Consider the following 24267-nt stretch of genomic DNA (forward strand, 5'->3'; position numbering starts at 1 on the left):
GTATTTATCAAAAGGCAAAAGAAAATGGAAACTACCCATGTTTTAAGCCAAAGCTGATAGAATTATAAGAGAATGAAAAGGACCAACCTGTTTCTAAGAATCAGGCTCCTTGGACTCAAGTCACCATGGACTATTTCTGCTTTGTGTAGTTTCTCCACCATTGTCAAAAGGTTATAAATAATCAATACCGTCATTTCATGGGTAATAAATTCACTGTGTTGAAGAAGATCCTGGAAATAGAAGGACAGAAAAGTATTTAAATTGGGGTGACATATTCAATACCTTGCTTACTGCTGCTCTGTACTCTTCCTGGTTCTCTGTTAGAATGTGGGTTCCTTTGCAGATTGGTTGTTGTCCCATTTTTAACAATGCTGCTCTCCAGTAAGATCGTTCATACAGGGTGAGGCTGGCCCATAGTAGGATCTCTATATAAATGGTAGTTTAAAATTATCCTCATGCCAACAATTTTGGAGAATTCATATTACCATCAAAATTGCAGCAAAACCATCATTATGTTGTATACCTGAAACTAATATAACATTGTATATCAACTATACTTCAATTTAAAAAAAGAGATGAGAAATGAAATAATCTCAGAAACATTAAAAAAAAATAAAAATGATAGGAGAAATAATCTCAAAAAAAAAAAAAAAAAAAAGCCATAAAATTGTCTTAAGAATAGTCCAAAGAATAAAATCACATATTATAAGGAGTTCTCTGGTGGCCTAGTGGTTAGGATTCCAGGCTTTCACTCCCAAGGGTCCTGGTTCAATCCCTGGCTGGGGAACTGAGATTCCCACAAGCCCTGCAGCATGGTCAAAAAAAAGACATATTGTGTTTGGGTTCTAAAAATAATCCAGAGGGGTAGTATAGATAAAACAAGAGTGGCAAAAATAGACTCTGGTTTCCATTCCTCATGTAGGGAACTTGGAAGTTGCTACTCTGTCCGAACATGTAAAAAGCTGAACAAACTAAAAAATCAACAACTCTTCTAGTATCTGTAAGTATAGGGGAAGCACCTACATTTTTGTGAATTTCACCTCTAGGAGCAGATCAGGTTTTCACAGTAAATATCATAGAAAAATCTCCCTACTGTTTTCAGCAGGGGGAGGGGAAAAAGAAACATTTGAAACAGGCCAGAGCACGCTGTTCTTTTTAACAAGGCCTGCCTTCAGGGGAAACTAATTAACCAGAGCCTAACATACTGGGATATTATCAGAGTCTACTTGACCTTGGATAAGAGAAATATCCAATTCCAGCCCACTCCAGCTATTTTGTCCCACCTAAGCTGGGCAGGTGGGAGTTTATGGGGGCCGGTTTAGGAAACTGAGAAAGTTGTGAAGTTCACAGTCCAAAGGCATATGCGCATTACAAAAGATGATAAATAATAGCACTGTACAACACTTTCCTTCCCCTCACACGTTATCATCACATTACTAAAGGGAATTCCTTTTACCTAGTATATCATGTCTGGCTATCAAGAAAAAATTACAAAGCATACTAAGAGGCAAAAAACACAATTTTAATAAGCATCAAAGCCAGACATGGCAGGGATATTGGAATTATCAGACCAGGAATTTAAAACAAAAGTGGCCATGAGCTGGTGATGATCATAAATGACCGGATCATTACACAATTCTGTCTCCTTTTATATGTTTGAAAATTGACATAATAAAGAGTTAAAATGTGTTCTTGGTCAAAATAACTTCGGAAAATAAATTAATTAGTCTATTTCTAGAAGATTAATAGGAATTGTATACTAAATTCCTTTGCCAAATGGCATACAAATCTCTCTACTTGAGGATTTTAAATGGTATGTTTTCATATTATTGCAAACCTGAAGGGTGAAGCAGTTTATATATTGATGCCAAACGATACAGCCATCTTGGTATTGATAACAGCTACACAAATTATCACACTCCTCATTTAAACGTTCCTTTAACTTGAAGTTGATATAGAAGTCCCATGGGACAGGTTGAGAAGATACCTGTAAGAAAATATATTTTAAAAATAAAAGCCATTAGAATCTATGGTAATGGTTGGCAGATTGAAAACATTCCCTCCAGCCCTTCTGATCAGAAGTAATAGTAGAAAAGGGATATTTGAAAAGGCATAAATCTTTAGGAAAGAACAGAGCAGCAGGATATTCTGGAAGCTGGAAACAGAATATTAAGAGGTAACAATCCACTTAACAGACCCAAGAAAGCTGATTCTAGCAGTGGAGAAAGCTGACAGCAACCAAATTTATATTACAAGACCACCTTTCTGTAATATGAAACTGGTAGCACTAATTATCTATAGAGGTAAGAGTGAATGTGGAGCTATAACTGGAGGGGTTGAACTCTGTTAAAGAGAAAGTTAGACCCCTGACTACCCTTCCAGCTCCTGTAGCCCAGCCTCTCTTTCATTCTTGAAGACCATTTTTTTTCCCTAGAGAATATAAAACAGAAGGGCTCTAGACTAAAGGACACTTATGCACTGTTGAAAGTGGGAAGGCCATAAGGAAAAGAAGAAAAAGTTTATTACATGTCAAATGTTAAGATGTACCTTCCTGCCCTTCTACTTTCCAAACTTATTTCCCCATGAAACTTTTAGGAGACTAGCAGCCAGGATTATATACCTTAGGTAAGAAACCAGAAGTTTTCTCTGAGGTATCTGATAAGCTCAAGAGAAAAGACCTAAAGACTGGAGGTTTTTCCAACATCAAGGTCAAATGAGATCATTGTACTGTGAGGCCTACAGCTGTCAAGGTCCCTCCATATACATAGTTTTAACTGGTTTTCTAGAGGCCCATGCTTAAATATGAAGAGAGAGCCAAAGACTTGAAGAAAGCCTCAAATATGAAAGATGGAGATCAAAACAGACAAAAGAAAATAGATGAAGCAGGGAGAAAGCAAAATTAAAGCACTGTTAATATAGTCAGAGAGGTAAGGAATATTTCATCTTTGAAATGAAGAACAGAATTCTACAAAGAAGAAAAAATTTGAGTGCAAACAAGAAAGTTTACAAATTTAAAACATGATAAAAGAAATTAAAAACCCAGTAAAAAGGCTGAAAATAAAGTTGATAAAACATTCCAGAAAGTAAAGCAAAAATATAAAGAGAAACAGGGGAAAAAAAGGTAAGATTTTTAAAGAAATCTGTTCAGGAAACCCTTAATCCTAACAAAAGGAATTCTAGGATATAAGAAGAGCAAAGACTGAGAGAAAAATAATTTTTTCTTTGAAGATAAGTTCTCAGAACTGAAGAAGTTTCCAGGTTGAAATGGCCATCAAGTGCCTATGATTATGAGTGAAAATAGACTTTTACCAAAGCACATAATTGTGAAATTTTAGAATCCTGGGGACAAACATAAGATCCTATAAGGATCTGGGGGGCAGGGGTGGGGCAGGTGGAAATCAGAGAATGGCAAAAGATTTTAAAAGCAAGGTTACAAGCCAAAAGCTAGTGAAGCTCATCTTCAAAATTCTAAGGAAAAAAGTCTTAAACCAAGAATTCTGATATCGAGCTAAACTACCGATCAAATAAAGATGTGGAATAAGAAATTTTCTGACATCCAAGGTTTCAAAAATTTTATATCCTATACATCCTTTCTCAAGGAGCTACTGAAATATGAGGATTTAAATCAAGAAAGAAGGAAAAAAACAGGGATCCAAGGTAACTAGGCAGTCAATATAAAAAAGAAGTAATATGAATCCCTGAGATGACGGTGAATGGAAATTTCAAAGTAATATAGTGTGTGTGTGTGTGTGTGTATCCTAGAATGTAACTTGTCCAGATTGAAGGAAGCCAGGAAATTTCGGATGTCCTCAAGAAGATAAAACTGACAGAATACCTAACATGTTTGAACACATTAAGAGATTTACACAATACCCTCTCATTTTTCACATCAGACCTTGGCATATAATGGTGAGCGATTTCTTGATGCATCACTGACTTTCATATAAGGCAGCTCCTAGACTAACAGAGGGATTTTGATGGTGCTATGGAGTTACAATTACTGCTTCAACTGACATTATTTATGAAGTAAATGAAATGACAAAGAATCAGTCCTACCTTTATTATGGTTAACTCGGCAGTGTTTCTTGGTGTCACCCAGAATAATTTGTAGTCTTCACATACCAGGTATTCTTGTCTAATGCAATATTCCTCATTATCTGTTGAGAAGGTTTGATTCCATTTAAAAGTCACTGTGAATATGTACAGCCCCCTAGGTTTTATTTCCTGGTTTAAGGGCTAAAGGAACTTTATATTTGCCAGTTAGTAGCATCTAAAATACTTTTGAAAATCATTTGTTAAAAATTGAAAGAGGGGAAGACAGAATTCCTATTGTTACTGGGACATAAACTTATGAATGTGTCAACTTCTATAATGCTGTTTCTTACATTCTAGAAATATTGATTGTGCTTAAGCATCAAGTTCAAGTATAAATAGTCACTTATTTATATACTGTCACACACAAAAGGCCATGTATTCAATGATACTTACCTAATTCAATTTCCTTCTCTATTTCCAAACTAGGCATTGGTCTATCTTCTACAAAAAACTCTGTAGAGACACTCAGCTCTGGTAGGGATTTTACCAGTTGTCTGCGATACTGTGGACACCAGGGTGACTGAGTAGGGCTGTCTGGGTGAAAAAAGTTGAGAAAAAAATTACCTTAAAACCAAAATGGGTATTTTAATAGAGGAGGGCAAAAAACCCCCAAGACCGCATGATCAAAACTGTTAATCTAACAACACTCATCTATCTCAGGTCTTTATGATACTGAATTCAGTTTGTACTCATTTAGTCTAGTGATTTCACAATTTATGGCAACTTTTCCAGAGAAGAAATACATATACCTCAGTTTGCTCTGATAAACAACTGCTCACTGGATGCAGATGTAGATATTTCCTCACAAATGGTATATATGAACCTACCTGCAGTATCACTAGTGAGCTCCAGTTTCTCAGGAATTTGAAGACTTTTGATGGAGGAGGTGCTTGTAACTGAGGCAGAAGATCCGGAGAACCCAGAGGAATGTGTGGCTTCACGGCTGTCTTCAATAATTGGGCTGAAAGAACCACAAATGAATCAGTCTTCCAAAGGATAATTTATATCAACTTATCTTTGTTCTAATTTTATTTGCTCTTTTCTAGTAAGTGACCTGCATGCATGCTCAGATCAGATCAGTCGCTCTGTCATGTCCGACTCTTTGCGACCCCATGAATCGCAGCACGCCAGGCCTCCCTGTCCATCACCAACTCCCGGAGTTCACTCAGACTCACGTCCATCGAGTCAGTGATGCCATCCAGCCATCTCATCCTCTGTCGTCCCCTTCTCCTCCTGCCCCCAATCACTCCCAGCATCAGAGTCTTTTCCAATGAGTCAACTCTTCGCGTGAGGGGGCCAAAGTACTGGAGTTTCAGCTTTAGCATCATTCCTTCCAAAGAAATCCCTGATCTTCAGATGGCTGATCTTCAGAATGGACTGGTTGGATCTCCTTGCAGTCCAAGGCACTCTCAAAAGTCTTCTCCAACACCACAGTTCAAAAGCATCAATTCTTTGGCACTCAGCCTTCTTCACAGTCCAACTCTCACATCCATACATGACCACAGGAAAAACCAGAGCCTTGACTAGACGAACCTTGGTTGGCAAAGTAATGTCTCTGCTTTTGAATATGCTATCTAGGTTGGTCATAACTTTCCTTCCAAGGAGTAAGCGTCTTTTAATTTCATGGCTGCAGTCACCATCTGTAGTGATTTCGGAGCCCAGAAAAATAAAGTCTGACACTGTTTCCACTGTTTCCCCATCCATTTCCCATGAAGTGATGGGACCAGATGCCATGATCTTTGTTTCCTGAATGTTGAGCTTTAAGCCAACTTTTTCACTCTCCACTTTCACTTTCATCAAGAGGCTTTTGAGTTCCTCTTCACTTTCTGCCATAAGGGTGGTGTCATCTGCATATCTGAGGTTATTGATATTTCTCCTGGCAATCTTGATTCCAGCTTGTGTTTCTTCCAGTCCAGGGTTTCTCATGATGTACTCTGCATATAAGTTAAATAAACAGGGTGACAATATACAGCCTTGATGAACTCCTTTTCCTATTTGGAACCAGTCTGTTGTTCCATGTCCAGTTCTAACTGTTGCTTCCTGACCTGCATACAAATTTCTCAAGAGGCAGATCAGGTGGTCTGGTATACCCATCTCTTTCAGAATTTTCCACAGTTTATTGTGATCCACACAGTCAAAGGCTTTGGCATAGTCAATAAAGCAGAAATAGATGCTTTTCTGGAACTCTCTTGCTTTTTCCATGATCCAGCGGATGTTGGCAATTTGATCTCTGGTTCCTCTGCCTTTTCTAGAACCAGCTTGAACATCAGGAAGTTCACGGTTCACATATTGCTGAAGCCTGGCTTGGAGAATTTTGAGCATACTTTACTAGAGTGAGAGATGAGTGCAATTGTGTGGTAGTTTGAGCATTCTTTGGCATTGCCTTTCTTTGGGATTGGAATGAAAACTGACCTTTTCCAGTCCTGTGGCCACTGCTGAGTTTTCCAAATTTGCTGGCATATTGAGTGCAGCACTTTCACAGCATCATCTTTCAGGATTTGAAAGAGCTCAACTGGAATTCCATCACCTCCACTAGCTTTGTTCGTAGTGATGCTTTCTAAGGCCCACTGAACTTCACATTCCAGGATGTCTGGCTCTAGGTCAGTGATCACACCATCGTGATTATCTAGGTCGTGAAGATCTTTTTTGTATAGTTCTTTTGTGTATTCTTGCCATCTCTTCTTAATATCTTCTGCTTCTGTTAGGTCCATACCATTTCTGTCCATTATCGAGCCCATCTTTGCATGAAATATTCCTTTGGTATCTCTGATTTTCTTGAAGAGATCCCTAGTCTTTCCCATTCTGTTGTTTTCCTCTATTTCTTTGCATTGATTGCTGAAGAAGGCTTTCTTATCTCTTCTTGCTAGTCTTTGGAACTCTGCATTCAGATGTTTATATCTTTCCTTTTCTCCTTTGCTTTTTGCTTCTCTTCTTTTCACAGCTATTTGTAAGGCTTCCCCAGACAGCCGTTTTACTTTTTTGCATTTCTTTTCCATGGGGATGGTCTTGATCCCTGTCTCCTCTACAATGTCACGAACCTCAGTCCATAGTTCATCAGGCACTCTATCTATCAGATCTAGGCCCTTAAATCTATTCCTCACTTCCACTGTATAATCATAAGGGATTTGATTTAGGTCATACCTGAATGGTCTAGTGGTTTTCCCTACTTTCTTCAATTTCAGTCTGAATTTGGCAATAAGGAGTTCATGGTCTGAGCCACAGTCAGCTCCTGGTCTTGTTTTTGCTGACTGTATAGAGCTTCTCCATCTTTGGCTGCAAAGAATATAATCAACCTGATTTCGGTGTTGACCATCTGGTGATGTCCATGTATAGAGTCTTCTCTTGTGTTGTTGGAAGAGGGTGTTTGTTATGACCAGTGCATTTTCTTGGCAAAACTCTATTAGTCTTTGCCCTGCTTCATTCCGTATTCCAAGGCCAAATTTGCCTGTTACTCCAGGTGTTTCTTGACTTCCTACTTTTGCATTCCAGTCCCCTATAATGAAAAGGACATCTTTTTTGGGTGTTAGTTCTAAAAGGTCTTGTAGGTCTTCATAGAACCGTTCAACTTCAGCTTCTTCAGCGTTACTGGTTGGGGCATAGACTTGGATTACTGTGATATTGAATGGTTTGCCTTGGAAACGAACAGAGATCATTCTGTCATTTTTGAGATTGCATCCAAGTACTGCATTTTGGACTCTTTTGTTGACCATGATGGCCACTCCATTTCTTCTGAGGGATTCCTGCCCGCAGTAGTAGATGTAATGGTCATCTGAGTTAAATTCACCCATTCCAGTCCATTTCAGTTCGCTGATTCCTAGAATGTCGACATTCACTCTTGCCATCTCTTGTTTGACCACTTCCAATTTGCCTTGATTCATGGACCCGACATTCCAGGTTCCTATGCAATATTGCTCTTTACAGCATTGGACCTTGCTTCTATCACCAGTCACATCCACAGCAGGGTATTCTTTTTGTTTTGGCTCCATCCCTTCATTCTTTCTGGAGTTATTTCTCCACTGATCTCCAGTAGCATGCTCAGTCAAGTTCAGTTCTTCGCGACCCCTGTATCCCGCCAGGCTCCTCAGTCCGTGGAATTTTCCAGGCAAGACTACTGGAGTGGGTTGCCATTTCCTATTCCAGGTAATCTTCCTGACCCAGGGATCAAACCCAAGTCTCTTGGGTCTCTTGCACTGGCAGGCAGATTCTTTACCACTGAGCCACCTGGGAACCATAAGTGGCCCGAGGTGACCTCTAAAAATTGTGTGCTATTTATTTGACCCAGAAAACCCCACAAAATCATGTAAATCAAGAGGCTCAAATCTTCCAGTTCACTTTAAGAACATTCGTGAAACTGCCCAGGCCATTAAGGGTATGCATATCCGAAAGGCAACCAAGTATCTAACAAATGTCGCCTTTAAGAAGCAATGCGTGCCATTCTGTCATTACAATGGTAGAGTTGGTAATGTGGGCACAGGCTAAACAGTGGGTCAGGGATGCAGTGGATGCAGGGTCAATGGCCCAAAAAGAGTGCTGAATGTTTACTGCACATGCTCAAAAATGCAGAGAGTAATTCTGAACTTAAGGGCTTAGATATAGATTCTCTAGTTACTGAGCACATTCCAGGTGAACAAAGTCCCCAAGATGTGGCACAGAACTTAAGAGAGTTCATGGTCAGATCAACCCATATATGAACTCTCCTTGCCACACTGAGATGATCAATTCTCACTGAAAAAGAACAAATAGGTCCTAAACCAGAAGAGGAAGTTGCATAGAAGATACCCTAGAAGAAACCAAAGAAATAAAAACTTATGGCCTGGGAATAAATGCTGCAAAAAATAAATGTAAACAAAAGTAAAAAAAAAAAAAAGTATCCACTATTCAATCTCACTTTAAAGTCTATTATTTTCCTGAAAAAAAAAAAAAAAAAAAAAGATTCATAATCAGAATCTAGGTAACTTTATCTACCATGGTTGATGAGCAACGCCAGCTATTAAATTTGTGCTTTGTCAACCTAATCTATCATGGAGAAGGAAATGGCAACCCATTCCAGTATTTTTGCCGGGGAAATCCTATGGACAGAGGTACCTGGAGGGCTAGAGTCCATGGGATCACAAGAGAGTTGGACATAACTTAGCAACTAAACAACAACCTAATCTATAGCAAATGCCTTATTCTCCATCTATCCTAAACTAGACCGAGAAAAACTGATTAAGACACTAGTTTTCTTCCTCTTTATCTCTTCTTTGGACTTTTTAACTCTTCAATAAGCAAAGGTCAAGAAAGAAAACAGGAAATTAATCAAGGTGACTATGTGCTAGAAACTGAGAAAAGTTTGTTGGGGACAAAGTTTGAAAATACAGCTTTAAAAGCACAAACTGGCAAATTAAAGAATATTCCTAAAACTGGAACTTGTTTAAATTAGGTGACTTTTAAATACGGATAGATCACAAGGTTTATTAGTCCCTGGCTCTCGATGCCATTCCTGCTATTACTTCATTCATTTCTCTCTATCACAAGATACTTTTGAAAAGTATATCTCTAACAGCCTATTTAAAATTAGCATCAAGCTACTCTACCATTATTTAAAATTCAATATTAAAGGAAAAATACACGCCTCTTCTCTACGAATCAGGGACCCTTTCTGAGTTTCCTCAAAGATACCATAATCACCCCAAGTTACTTCTTCCATGGGACTTCCCTGGTGGTCTAGTTGCTAAGATTCCATGGTCCCAATGTAGGGGGCCTGGGTTTGATCCCTGGTCAGGGAACTAGGTCCCACATGCTGCAACAAAGATGGAAGATCCTACATGATGCAACTAAGACCTAGAGCAGCTAAATAAATAAATAAATATTTTTTAAAAATTTACTTCTAACTCTCATATTCAAATAAATTACTAAATCCCATTAACATTTTATCTGAAGGAGCTTAATTGTCATGTAAAGCACTTAGCACAATACTTGGCAGGTAGTAAAAGCTTGATAATTGATGGCTATAATTGACAGGCATACACAGAATAAGAGCTCTCAAACAATTTGGTTTGTGCAACCTATAATCACCACTTACCTCAGCTTCTTGATGCTGAGAGGTGGATTGTAGATAGTGCCACAAGCAGTTTGCTGGTCCTCAGAGGTCTTCATATCTAGATCCTCTTCCTGCAACAGTCTCTCAGGATCAGAAGGGAGATCCTTCAAGGATATTATTTCATGAAAAGGAGTGGATGCAAAACGAGCTGCTCTAGCGAAGTCACAAGTGTCTTCTGGGTTAGGACAAATAGTTACATTCCTGAAACCTGTGATAATAGCATCCTCACTCAAGGGCTCAATTCCTGTAAATTCATCCTGAAATAAAAACCACATAAAATTTAGCTGAAACATTTCAATGAGCATATGAATGGCCTATATTTTTTACTGAAAGAGGCGTTAGATAAGTGATTTTTAACACAGAATCTCTAGAGAAAGACAATTTTTAAAAGTACATCTTTACATCTGAGGAAAAAGGTTCTGTATTATGAAAACAGCAAACTATATTTCATCAAAAATACACTGAAGATTCTCCACACAAAGAAAAATACTGGACAATGTTTTCTCCTCAATCAATTTCACCTAGGAACCAAAGAACCAATACCATTTTTCTTCTGGCTTTGGCCTAGAATACCCTCTGGTAATCAACTATCCTCCTAGCTTTTAGGTCTTATTCTATGACAATTTTTATTTTATTTCTAAAAGGTAACTCATGATCATGGGCTTCCCTGGTGGCTCAATGGTAAGGAATCTGCCTGCCAATGCAGGAAATATTGGTTCAATCCCTGGGCCAGAAAGATCCCCTGGAAAAAGAAATGGCAACCCAATCCAGTGTTCTTGCCAGGAAAATCTCATGGACAGAGGCGCCTGGTGGGCTACAGTCCATGGAGTCACAAACAGTCAGACATGAATTAGCGACTAAACAACAATTCAGGATGATAGAAGATATGGGGGAAAAAATATAAAATAATGGAAAACACTTAAAATATGCCTTTGTCTTTAAAAGTAATACAAGTATATAGTTTTAAAAAGTCAACTATTTTAAAAGAATCTGTAGTAAAAAAGTCTCCCTCCCACACTTGATCCTCCTATTTCTCCACCCCAGTTACTATTGGTATGTGCATGCTAAGCCACTTCAGTTGTGTTGACTCTTTGCAACCCTATGAACTGTAGCCCACCAGGCTTCTCTGTCCATGGGATTTACCAGGCAAGAATACTGGAGTGGGTTGCCATGCCCTCTTCCAGGGGGTCTTCTGGACCCAGGGATCAAACCTGCATCTCTTGTATCTCCTGAATTGGCAGACAGGTTCTTTACCGCTCGTGCCACCTGGGAAGTCCCCAGTTTCCACTATCCAGAGACAACTGCTATGACCATATACATCTGGTAGGATACATGCATATTTTATGCATTTTAAAAAGAGGTTTTAAAACAAGTGAAATTACAGCATATATGCTAGTCCATATTATTCATTATCATTATATTTTTTAGTTTATTTTCTGTGCTATTAAAAATTCTTTAAAAACATGTTGGTAACACTGTGGGTCTATCAGAAGTTGACCAACTGTTTTAGGCTATTCCCCGTATTTTACTATCATGAAACTATTTTAAATATTCTTATAGATTTAAATCTTTAGGAATATGTTAGTTTTCTTAGGAATAATTCATAAAAATAGAACTACCAGGTCAAAAAGGTAATGGGACATTAAGGGTATTTATTCATACTGCCCAACTTCCCTCAGAAATATTGTACCACTTTATACATTTACCTGAAGTACACAAAAGTGCCTATTTCATTTAACCCTCATAGATACTAGATATTAATTTTCTAGATCATTACCAATATGACATATACTCCGAATTTCTGGTTCAACATAATTAAGTAGAGGTGAGAGATACATCTAGAAGAAACAATAGATGAAACTGAAGAATCGTAAGATTAGAGTAAAATAGATGTCTGTAGTCTATGGATACATTTTATGCAAATACTATTTATGGCCCTATTAGTTTAGACACTTTAAATATGATTTTTTTTTTAGGGAAAAAAATGCTGGTAGGTACCTATTAACAAAATTCAAGTAAAAGGTTTAAGACAAAAAAACCTAAGATATCCTCTTAATAATTTAGTCCATCCTTGAGCATCTGAACCTAGAACGACTACCTCCAAATCCAGCCTATTCTCTGGTGGTATTCTCCAGAATCCAGTATGTAAAAATTACTCTTCTACATCTTCATCTTTATTATCTACATTAGAATTACCTGGGCAAGTATTTAAAACAGACAAAAATACATACTTGGATTTTATCTCTGGAAATTCCAATTCAGTATAGTTGGAATGGGGCCTCAGCACCTTCAGTCATACATGGCTCCTGAGGTTCTTCTGGGTTGCTGCAAATTTTCTGTATCTTGATATATGTGAAGACTACATGGATATTCACATATTTAAAATTTTACCTAGCTGTACAATTAATATTTGTGCAATGTATCTATATAAGAGCTCTCTCTCTCTCTTTAGTTGCTAAGTCGTGTCCAACTCTTGTGACCCCATGGACTGTAGCCTGCCAGGCTCCTCTGTCCATGGGATTCTCCAGGCAAGCATACTGGAGTGAGTTGCCATTTCCTTCTCCAGGGGATCTTCCCAACCTAGGGATCAAACCTGAGTCTCCTGCATTGCAGGCTGATTCTTTATACCAACTGAGCTACTGAGGGAGGTCCATGGATATAAGATATACCTCAATAAATGGGTAAACAAAAAGAAAAACATGTTTGATTCATTGGAATACACTGATTTAACACTGTTAAAATCATTATAGATACTGATCATGTCTCCCCTTATAAGCTTCAGATTAAACATACTCAGTTCTCTTTAAATATTAAGACAAGTTTCCAGATGCTGGTTTAAACCTTCAATAAAATGTCATTGATAAAGTTTATTTACTTTGACTTGAATGTGTGCAGGGTCACTAGTTCACAGTGGTTAAAACAGAACATTACTACAAAAAAAAAAAAGGTTGGTTCACATAACTTTCATTGCTACAAAATTTTTTTTATAAAGAAAAAAGATCCTGGGCTTTGAAGACAGTGATCTTTCCCTACTTAAAAAAATTGAGATATAATTAACATACCAAAAAATACACTCTTTTATAATGTGCATTTCCGTGGTTTTTAGTATCACACATTCATAAGGCTTTGCAACCTTCACCACTATCTCACTTGCAACCATCACCACTATCTAACTTCAGAGCACTTTCATCACCTTAAAAAGAAACACTATATCAATTTGTGGTCACTTTCCAATCCACTCTCTCCCTAATCCCCTGGAAATCCTAATCTATTTTCTGCCTTTATGAAAGACTTCTGTTTATTTCACATAAACAGAATAATACAGTATGTGTTCTTTTAGGCGTGCTTTCATTTTAGCAGTGTTTTAAAGATTCACCCATGTTGTAGGATATGTCAATATTCCATTCCTTCTTATGGCTGAACACTATTCCACTTTACAGATACACATTTTGTTTATCCAAGCATCAGGTGATGAATGTTTGGTTGTTCCCTGTTATTGGCTCTTACGAACAATGCTGCTATGAACATTTATGTAGTTTTTGTGTGATGATATGTTTTAAATTCTTTTAGTTATCCTTCAATTAAAAATTAATTAAATTAAAAAATTCTTTGGGATATATTTACCTAGGAGGGAACTGCTGGACCATATGGTAACCCTATTGTCAACATTTTGAGGAATTGACAGATTGTTTTCCAAACAGGTTGTACCACTGTACATCCTCATCAGCAACGTATGAGGGTTCTAGTTACTTAACATCCTCACCAACAGCTGTTATTTTGTCTTTTTGATTATAGCCACCCAAGTGCATGTGTATAGTATTTCACCATGATTTTGATTTGCATTCTCTGATAACAGTGTTGAGCATCTTTTCATGTGCTTATTTCAAGCCAATGATTTTTACTTTAACTCTAAACTTCTGTGAGAAATGAATGAAACTATACACTAGCCCATTTATATAAACTTAGGGATACTGTTTCTTACACAAACATCTGGAGATACATCCTCATTTGAGGTGATGCTTTCTGAAGTTTTGAGAATTGCAAGAGGTCTTCGTTGGGCTAAAACACGTGAGGGAGCTGCAGAAGGACTAGAAAAAGACATCTCATTTAGCAATTTTTCTCTTAACACAGATAACAGTAACCTCCTATTTCACCCTTATATATAATAATAGAAAACTTTTAATTGTTGAAACAAAATAAATTAAAAAAAACCCTCAAACCTGACAGGCTTTTTTTCTGAAAGAAGAGATTCATCAAAAATGGAGAAAGGTACACTGGAACCTATAGAAAGAGAGACTAAATTTACACTCTTTAGAGTAAATGCCCTACTCTTCAAGACAATTAGGTCAATTAACATTTTTGCTGTCTGAAAGCAGAAAAACAATTTTATCTTTTATAATAAATAATTTCCAAAGTACAAAAGTAAAGATCACTTAATAACAATGATCTAAACATGGATGATCTTGTTTCATCTTTATTCCCCATCACTGCTCCCCAAATCTAACCCAACTCTGAATTATTTTTGAAGCAAATACAAAACACCATATCATTGCATATGTAAATATTTCAGTACACATTTCTTAGAAATAGTGTCTTTTTAAAAAACATAATCTCAAAACATGATCATATCTACAGAATTAACCATTTCTGAATTCACACATACAATCAAAAGTATCACATTTTATCAAAACTTTTTAGAAAGTTTGAATTAGGAATGCAAAGTAGATTCAAACACTGTGACCAGTTGAAATTGTCTCTTTAATTGCTTTTATTTTATAGGGTTTTTGTTTTTGCTATTAATTTTTTATTTTAGAAACTGGGTTGTACACCCCATAATGCTGGATTTTTGGCCAATTATATTTTTGTTTCAAATGTTCTTCTATGCCTTGCATTTCCTATAAACTGATGGTTAGACTTAAACATTTAATCAGATTCTACTGAATTTTTTAAACTACTAGGTGGATATTCATGTTTCTACCACTTTTAACATGTTTCTGAAAAGACCAAATTTGAATATAAAATAGCTTTAATTTTAAGCTTCTCCCCCCTCTTCCTATCAAAAAACCACTTTCCAGTCTTGGCTCCTGGGTGCTACTGCTATGCTTAGCTGCTGCTGCTGCTGCTAAGTCGCTTCAGTTGTGTCCAACTCTATGAGACCCCATAGATGGCAGCCCACCAGGCTCCCCCGTCCCTGGGATTCTCCAGGCAAGAAAACTGGAGTGGGTTGCCATTTCCTTCTCCAATGCGTGAAAGTGAAGCCGCTCAGTCGTGTCCAACTCTTAGTGATCCCGTGGACTGCAGCCCACCAGGCTCCTCCGTCCATGAGATTTTCCAGGCAAGAACACTGGAGTGGGTTGCCATTTCCTTCTCCAATGCATGAAAGTGAAAAGTGAAAGTGAAGTCGCTCAGTCATGTTTGACTCTTAGCGACCCCATGGACTGCAGCCCACCAGGCTCCTCCGTCCATGGGATTTTCCAGGCAAGAGTACTGGAGTGGGGTGCCATTAGTTAGAGTGCACTAACTAAAGTGAAATATTATTTTATAGTTAGTATAAATTTAAATTACATTTAAAATCAAATATTTTTAAGCAATGAGTTATTTTACAAAAATATTTTTTCAAATGTCTATCCTATCTTGAATTATATGCTAATAAATTGAACTCCATGATTCAAAGATTACAAACCTGAGTCCCTCTCTTTGCTTTCTTTCACCTCCTTTTACTACAATCAATAAAATTATTTATACTTGTTACATAATGCATTTGTTATCAGTAAGGTCTTCATGAGATTGTCAAATACAACTCACTTTTAGAATGAGGTTGTTCTTGCCAAACGTTTTCTGCAAGTGATGTTTCCCTGTGAAGAAACTCGATTTTAAACATGTGGCTTACTACCCACAGAACAAATTATTTAATTTTCAGAAGTCCAAGAGACTTTTTAAAAAATTAAATACAATCTTCATTCTAAGATAAAGAAAATATTCTAGTACCATTAAACCAAATTCTTTAAGATAGAACCTTCAGTCATTAGAATTGTTACAGAAATATATTTGATAGCAGACATCAAGTTACATTAACAATATAAGCAGATTACAAAATGATAAACCTTCATTTTTATAAACAAATCCAAAACAACACATAAAGAAGAAATAAAGCAATGTTAATACTAGTCATCTTTTAGTGGTAGAAATGAGTGGTTTTACCATTTAAAAAATTATTTGGTTGTTATTATAAGAAATACGTTATTTTTTTTTTAATGGAAAAAAGCCAGCACCTAGACCTCCTTCATTAGTATCAAAGCCGACGTTGTGACAAAGAGTTGCAAAAATCATGTCTCAATACTATAAAAGTTAAGGAGACTTCAAGTCTAGAGAGTCAAAGGCTGGTTCTAAATGCCCTCCTTCCTATAAGTATCATTTCTTCCACCAATGTGGTCCTACCTGGCACAAGAGTTTACTGGGCAAACAAAATTGGACAGAGCCATTCCTGATATTTCCTGAGACTCTGAAGCAATTGGCAGTTCAGCTGTCTCCTTTGTAGGCATCTTTTCTTCTTGCTATTTGCATTAAATAAACAAAATTAGTATGTCCCTCTTATCTAGAAAATGCTACCTATTTTCAAGTTTTAGTGCCAAAATTAGCTTTACTATACACTTTCCCAAGATATTTACTAACCATATAGAATGTCTGTCCCACAGAAGTTCTTAAATTTATGTTACCAGTATAAACTGATACTGCTGTACTTAACTAAGTAGTGGCAAGCAAATACACACTAAATTTCTTTAGCTAATCTCTTTTTAATTGAACATAACTAGAATAAAAAATTAAAGTCAGAAGTAACAGAATAGTGATTTAGAGTATAACTAAGATGTCAATAAATTATATCACTTATATGCCACAAATTCCATTTGAAGTCACCTGTTAAAATTACTTTTCTGCTCAACTTTGCTGATACTAGTAGCTAAGAAACTACCAAAAACTGAGTGGGCACTGGCAGGACTTTTACCTTCTATATTTTCATATTTTTAAATTTGTTTCAATAAGCATTAGTTGTTATGTACTGAAAAGAGAAAATGACCTGTTCATTCGCTCTTTCTTGCTGAGTAGTTTGGATTTCTTTTAGCTTCTTCTCCATCTCTTCAATCTGTTTCTGCATTTCTGCTCTCTTCTCTGCACTGGTCAGTAGCTCAGCTAGAAACAGTAAAGTTGGCTGAGGCATTACTCCTCATAGCAATTTATCCTGTCAAAGATTGTCTTTGGGACAGTCAATATTACAGATAAGAATGACACAAATGGAGCAAAGTCCTCAACTTGAGGTCTCGGTCTCTATTATTTATTCAGTCAATAAGAAATAGAAATCCATTACATGCCAAGCACAACAAGGTATTTAGGTTTTAGTGGCACATAATACAAAGTCCTTGGTCATGTGATGCTAATGTTCAATTTGGCAGAGACAAACACACAGAAATTAACAAGATAATCAGTGCTAAAAATAAAAATTAGGTGATGTGAAAATGTGTTATTGGGTAGGGGAATGGAGGTCAGGAGCTACTAAACCAGTGATCAGGGGAGATCATCTAAGTCAGTTACATTATGAAGCTGTAACCTGGATAACAAGAGGCTGGTCATATAAAGATCTGAGGAAAGTTTCTAGAGCAAGGGACTAGATGGCATAAAGGCCCTAATGGAGGAACAAGATCACTGGTACAAGGACTCAAAAGAACACCAACATGATTGTAGCATAGAAATAGGGAGCAAAGTAAAAGATGAGATTGGAAAGTTAGGCAAGGGCCAAATCATGTAGGGTTTATAAGAGTTTGTACTGCATTCTAAGACAATGAAACAACACGGGAGAATTTTAAATAAAGGAGGGACATGACCTGATTTTCCAAAAATGATAATGTGCTGTGAACACAATGAATTTTGGGAAGGCCAGAAAGAGGGCAGAAAGTCTTAACTGTAGTAGTCCAGCTAAAAGACTGTGGTTTGGACTGAGGTAATAATGGGACTGGTGATAAATGAAAGATGTATGAAACTTTTTGGTGGCAAAGTTGGTTTATTCGTTAGATGTGGGGGAATGGTAAGGAAAGAGGGATAAAAGATGCCTTTCAGAGTTTTTTTGGGGGAGCAGAAGATATTAAGAAGAGGTAGCAAGAATACACAGAAGAACTGTACAAAAAAGATCTTCATGACCAAGATAACCATGATGGTGTGATCACTCACCTAGAGCCAGACATCCTGGAATGTGAAGTCAAGTGGGCCTTAGGAAGCATCACTATGAACAAAGCTAGTGGAGGTGATGGAATTCCAGTTGAGCTCTTTCAAATCCTGAAAGATGACGCTATGAAAGTGCTGCATTCAATATGCCAGCAAATTTGGAAAACTCAGCAGTGGCCACAGGACTGGAAAAGGTCAGTTTTCATTCCAATCCCAAAGAAAGGCCATGCCAAAGAATGCTCAAACTACCACACAATTGCACTTATCTCACACGCTAGTAAAGTAATGCTTAAATTCTCCAAGCCAGGCTTCAGCAATATGTGAACTGTGAACTTCTAGATGTTCAAGCTGGTTTTAGAAAAGGCAGAGAAACCAGAGATCAAATTGCCAACATCCACTGGATCATGGAAAAAGCAAGAGAGTTCCAGAAAAACATCTATTTCTGCTTTATTGACTATGCCAAAGCCTTTGACTGTGTGGATCACAATAAATTGTGGAAAATTCTGAAAGAAATGGGAATACCAGACCACCTTACCTGCCTCCTGAGAAACCTGTATACAGGTCAGGAAGCAACAGTTAGAACTGGACATGGAACAACAGACTGGTTCCAAATAGGAAAAGGAGTACGTCAAGGCTGTATATTGTCACCCTGCTTATTTAACTTATATGCAGAGTACAGCATGAGAAACGCTGGGCTGGAGGAAGCACAAGCTGGAATCAAGATTGCCGGGAGAGATATCAATAACCACAGATATGACAATGACACCACGCTTATGGCAGAAAGTGAAGAAGAACTAAAGAGCCTCTTGATGAAAGTGAAAGAGGAGAGTGAAAAAGTTGGCTTAAAGCTCAACATTCAGAAAACGAAGATTATGGAATCCAGTCCCATCACTTCATGGCAAATAGATGGGGAAACAGTGGGAACAGTGGCTGACTTTATTTTTCTGGGCTCCAAAATCACTGCAGATGGTGATTGCAGCCATGAAATTAAAAGATGCTTACTCCTTGGAAGGAAAGTTACGACCAACCTAGACAGCATATTAAAAAGCAGACATTACTTTGTCCACAAAGGTCCGTCTAGTCAAGGCTATGGTTTTTCCAGTGGTCATGTACGGATGTGACAGTTGGACTATAAAGAAAGCTGAGCACCAAAGAATTGATGCTTTTGAACTGTGGTGTTGGAGAAGATTCTTGAGAGTCCCTTGGACTGCAAGGAGATCCAACCAGTCCATCCTAAAGGAGATCATTCCTGGGTGTTCATTGGAAGGATTGATGTTGAAGCTAAAACTCCAATACTTTGGCCACCTGATGCGAAGAGCTGACTCATTGGAAAAGACCCCGACGCTGGGAAAGATTGAGGGCAGGAGGAGAAGGGGATGACAGACGATGAGATGGTTGGATGGCATTGCCGACTCAATGGACATGGGTTTGGGTGGACTCCGGGAGTTGGTGATGGACAGGAAGGCCTGGCATGCTGCATTTCATGGGGTTGCAAAGAGTCGGACACGACTGAGCGACTGAACTGAACTGAACCAACTTGGTGCATGGTGATGCCTTTTGTTGAAATAGGGAAGCCTGTGGTACATTTGTATATTGGGGTGTGGTTTGTGATATAAATCAACTGTTTTTGGTTATGTAGAGCTTAAAATGTCTATTGGAGAGATTTCCCTGGTGGTCCAGTGGCTAAGACTCTGAACTCCCAATGCAGGGGGCCTGAGTTCAATCCTTGGTCAGGGAACTAGATTCCATATGCCTCAACTAAAGACCCCCATAATGCTCAATGAAGATTGAAGATGCTGTGTGCTGCAACTAAGACCCAGCACAGCCAAATACATATAAATTTTAAAAGATGCCTATTAGGACAGCCAATAAATGCAGGCAACTAAATATCAGTCTGGGGATCAGGTGAAATGTCAGGGATGGGGATATGAATTTGAGAGTTGATAGCTTGTAAACAGTATTTAATCCATTACTTAAAGATGGCTGTGGAAAGAAGAGATAATTGGGATATTTCAGAACTCTCCTGGGCCTGAGGAAGAGGTCCTGGATGAGAACAGTAAAGGAAATGGAGCAAGAATACACCACCAAGGAAGAAGCCAAAGACAAGCATTTCATAAAGCATTTCATCAACTGTACTCAATGAAGCCAAGAAGTCAATAAAGATCAGGACTCAGAAACAGCCATTGGATTCGGCAAAAAGGAGGTTTCTGGTCACTGTGATCAATGGAATAGAAATGATGCTTGAGGAAATGTTCAATAAGTAAGTCATGTCTGACTCCTGGCGACCTCATAGGTTGCAGCATGCCAGGCTTCCCTGTCCTTCACTATCTTCCCAAGTTTGCTCAAACTCATGTCCACTGAGTTGATGATGTTATCCAACCATTTCATCCTCTGTCACCCCGTTCTCCTCCTGCCCTCAATCTTTACAAGCATCAGGGTCTTTCCAAAGAGTTGACTCCTCACGTCAGGTGGCCAAAGTATTAGAGCTTCAGTATCAGTCCTTCCAATGAATATTCAGAGTTGATTTCCTTTAGGATGGACTGGTTTGATCTTCTTGCTGTCCAAGGGACTCTCAAGAGTCTTCTCCAATACCACAGTTCGAAAGGATCAGTTCTTTGGTACTCAGGTTTCTGTATGGTTCAATTCACTTCTGTAGATGACTACCGGAAAAACCATAATTTTGACTATATGGACCATTGTTGGCAAAGTAATGTCTCTGCTTTTTAATACGTTGTCTAGGTTTGTCATAGCTTTTCTTCCAAGGAGCAAACATCTTTTAATTTTGTGGCAGCAATCTGCAGTGATTTTTGAGCTCAAGAAAATAAAATCTGCCACTGTTTTCACTTTCCCCCCATCTATTTGACATGAAGTGATGGAACCAGATGACGTATCTTTGTTTTTTAATGTTGAGTTTTAAGCCAGCTTTTTCAGTTGAGGAAATAGTAGGCAGCAAAAGATTACAATTGCCCCCAAATCTTGCTGTGAAAGGGAGTATAAAAATGGGGTTGTAGTTGGAGATGAATAAGGATAATGAAGATTTTCTTTCTTTTTAAAAAATGGAGACATTATATTTGCCTAAATTACTAAGAATGGTTTAGTAAAAAGGGAAAATGCTAGAGGGGGAAGAAATAAGGACCATTCCTTTGATAGGAACAGAGAAATGCTAAATTTTAACAAAAAGAATGAGTGTACAGATAGCAGAGATGGCAGATTTGGTGGAAGAAAATGGAGTTACCATCACATTCCTTCTATTTTCTCAATGAGGTTACAAAGGAGATAGGTCAGGAGGTACAGGGATGTATATTTGAAAATGAAAGAAAATTAAATTAGTTGTTTAGCAGAAAGAAGAAATTCACCTATCAGATAACTAGTAAGATTGTTAGGCACTGGTAAATGTCGTGGTCAAGAATTTAAAATGAGGAATTCCTAGGTGGTCCAGTGGTTAAGAATCCGCCTGCCAATGCAGGGGACACAAGTTCGATCCCTGGTCCAGCAAAGCTCATGTGCCCTAGAGCTAACGCTCTGCAACAAGAGAAGCCACCACAATGAGAAGCTGGTGCAACACAACTAGAGAAAGCCCACGCACAGCAACGAAGATCCAGCATAGCTAAAATAAAAAATAAAAAGGATTTAAAATGAGACCAATTCATAGTTGCATTTTTCTCCAGCTACATTTAAACTATTATACTTGGATGCAGGTACAGAGTGTGAGGAGATAGCTGGATTTAACTAGGGTTGAGGTTTTGCCAGGTGAATACAATAGAATGGATGGTGTAGGGGTAGAAATAAGAAATGAGGCAGGTATGTAGAATACTAAGGAGGTTTGATGGGTAGGAAAAAAACTGGAAGACATGAATTGGAAAGAAACTTTTTGAAGAAGGGGGAAAATGCTTTAGAAGTAGTAATGGGAAGAAAGGATAACAGCCTTGTCTTTAGACCCAACCTGTGGCTTCCTCATTTCTCATGTCCCTACCTGAGAGTTGAATTCAGCAATAATCTTTGAAGCTAGTTTTAAATATAACAAGAAACCACTTTCTTATAGGCATGAGGATTTCTTAAGAGTACAAACTAGATTCAGAGACAAGATTAGGAAAAGAGTATTACAATATCCTCAGAGGTCAATACTTCTTTCAGTACTCAAATCCCAACTAACCCTAGCTCAGCTTCTTCTTTAGCTAGTTGAGAATAAAATGTACTATTTTACTTTAATATACTTGGCGTCGCTAGAGCCTTCCCTTCAGGAAGCAGTAGTTTCACCTAAGTGCCTTGCTCCTTTCCCAGCTCACATGTGGCTATTCTGCTAGCCTATTTCTTTGCTGTGGTGGTTTCCACTTTTAAAAAGCTTCACACAACTAGTCCCTTAACTTTTATGCATTCCCTCTCTCCTACCTAGACACATAGATTCCATTTTTCCATATATTGAGGCCAGAGCACTTCTGTCAGTCTTGGAAGGCACTAGTTGATGTAACAAATAAGGCAATTCCAAACTTACTAACAGGCTGCTTTACAGAGCTTTGCTTCTAACCTGCCACCTGAAACTCTGAAATGATTTTTTTTCTCAAACAAATTATAAGTGACGGTTAAGTTTCCCAGCTAGCTCTATGAATGTCACATCTCTTTAAGTGAGCTGAGCTGCAGGTTACTCTGGATGATTGTGTTAAAAATAATAATAATAATAAACATTTCTTCATTCTTGGTATATCCTAGTCAAAATGCCTAAATGGATAAAATTTATTTTTGTACTCCTCCCACCCCCAACCTCCTCTTCTGTATTCTCACTCATCTTCTAATGCTTTAAATTCCAAATGCTAAACTTCCCTACTTTCAGCCTGTTTTGGGCACCTTTTGCCCCCAAGCATCTCTAGGCTTTAGAATCAGAACCACTTCCTACTTTTTCCAAATTTCCAGTTTTTCAACGTATACTGTTAAGTCACTTCAGTCGTGTCCGACTCTGTGCGACCCCATAGACAGCAGCCCACCAGGCTGCCCCGTCCCTGGGATTCTCCAGGCAAGAACACTGGAGTGGGTTGCCATTTCCTTCTCCAATGCATGAAAGTGAAAAGTGAAAGTGAAAAGTGAAAGTGAAGTTGCTCAGTCATGTCCGACTCTTAGCGACCCCATGGACTACAGCCTACCAGGCTGCTCTGTCCATGGGATTTGCCAGGCAAGAGTACTGGAGTGGGGTGCCATTGCCTTCTCCGTTTTCAATGTATAAGCCTCCCTTAACTCAGAAAGAATTGTTTAATAAACAGGACATACTACTATCATCTAAATGACAGAGTCCGTTAATCTAAATTAGCCCTGGGAGAAATTTCAGGCACAGTATCAAAAGTAAAGTGAAATATTTAGGAAATATTAGGAAAAAGCACTTTTCTGTCTGCCTATTGCAGGGAAAGATGAACTGGTCATGCAGTTTCTTTACTTTTGAACACAAACTTAGTTGTTTAAAATTTTCCCTTATGGGTTTCATAGAAAGCAGCAATGGAAGTTCAGCTTAAATAGAGAAACATAGAAACCACAGAAGCATCACACAAAGTTACACACAACAGCAGTAACTTTCCTCAGGCTTAAAATAGCAACCCAGTCTTCCTACAACTAAGTTATTTTTACAAACTTGAGCTAGATAAATACACATACCTTCTCTTCGCTCTTTTAATTTCTTCCGGAAAACCTCAGCCCGGATCTCTTCAAAGGAGAACTCCCCGACTCCTGCATAAATCTTCTCCTTACAATACATCATCTTCTCCTTCTTCTCAGACTCTTGCTGAAGACTTTGAACTCTCTGCAGGAGATCTCCTTCTTCCTTTCCAGGCTTTCTTGTGCTTAGAATGTGGTTTATACTGGGTTCAATTTTACATGGTGTCCTAAAAGAAGCA

At 38.0% G+C, this 24267-nt stretch overlaps 1 protein-coding gene across 3 annotated transcripts in view; it reads right to left on the bottom strand.

Moving 5' to 3' along the window:
• The window catches only part of BUB1B (BUB1 mitotic checkpoint serine/threonine kinase B), a 55207-nt gene that overhangs the window by 5438 nt on the left and 25502 nt on the right, over nucleotides 1–24267 (bottom strand). Inside the window, exons 9-20 of one of the 3 annotated variants that reach the window (XM_086321928.1) lie at nucleotides 24029–24255; nucleotides 17253–17365; nucleotides 16616–16731; nucleotides 15983–16032; nucleotides 14398–14458; nucleotides 14160–14265; nucleotides 10160–10434; nucleotides 4923–5056; nucleotides 4489–4629; nucleotides 4057–4157; nucleotides 1838–1987; nucleotides 88–230 (exon numbers count right to left, since the gene is read on the bottom strand). In XM_086321928.1, coding sequence (XP_086178054.1) covers nucleotides 88–230; nucleotides 1838–1987; nucleotides 4057–4157; nucleotides 4489–4629; nucleotides 4923–5056; nucleotides 10160–10434; nucleotides 14160–14265; nucleotides 14398–14458; nucleotides 15983–16032; nucleotides 16616–16731; nucleotides 17253–17365; nucleotides 24029–24255 — 1617 coding nt within the window. Of the gene's footprint in view, nucleotides 1–87; nucleotides 231–1837; nucleotides 1988–4056; nucleotides 4158–4488; nucleotides 4630–4922; nucleotides 5057–10159; nucleotides 10435–14159; nucleotides 14266–14397; nucleotides 14474–15982; nucleotides 16033–16615; nucleotides 16732–17252; nucleotides 17366–24028; nucleotides 24256–24267 lie in introns of all 3 variants that reach the window. The other 2 variants (XM_086321926.1, XR_015134947.1) reach the window with 2 other exon arrangements.

This window comes from Bos grunniens, chromosome 10 (assembly GCF_055505025.1).
Source record: "Bos grunniens cultivar Pamir isolate PY7600 chromosome 10, Bosgru_T2T1.0, whole genome shotgun sequence".
Classification (NCBI taxonomy): Eukaryota; Metazoa; Chordata; class Mammalia; order Artiodactyla; family Bovidae; genus Bos; species Bos grunniens.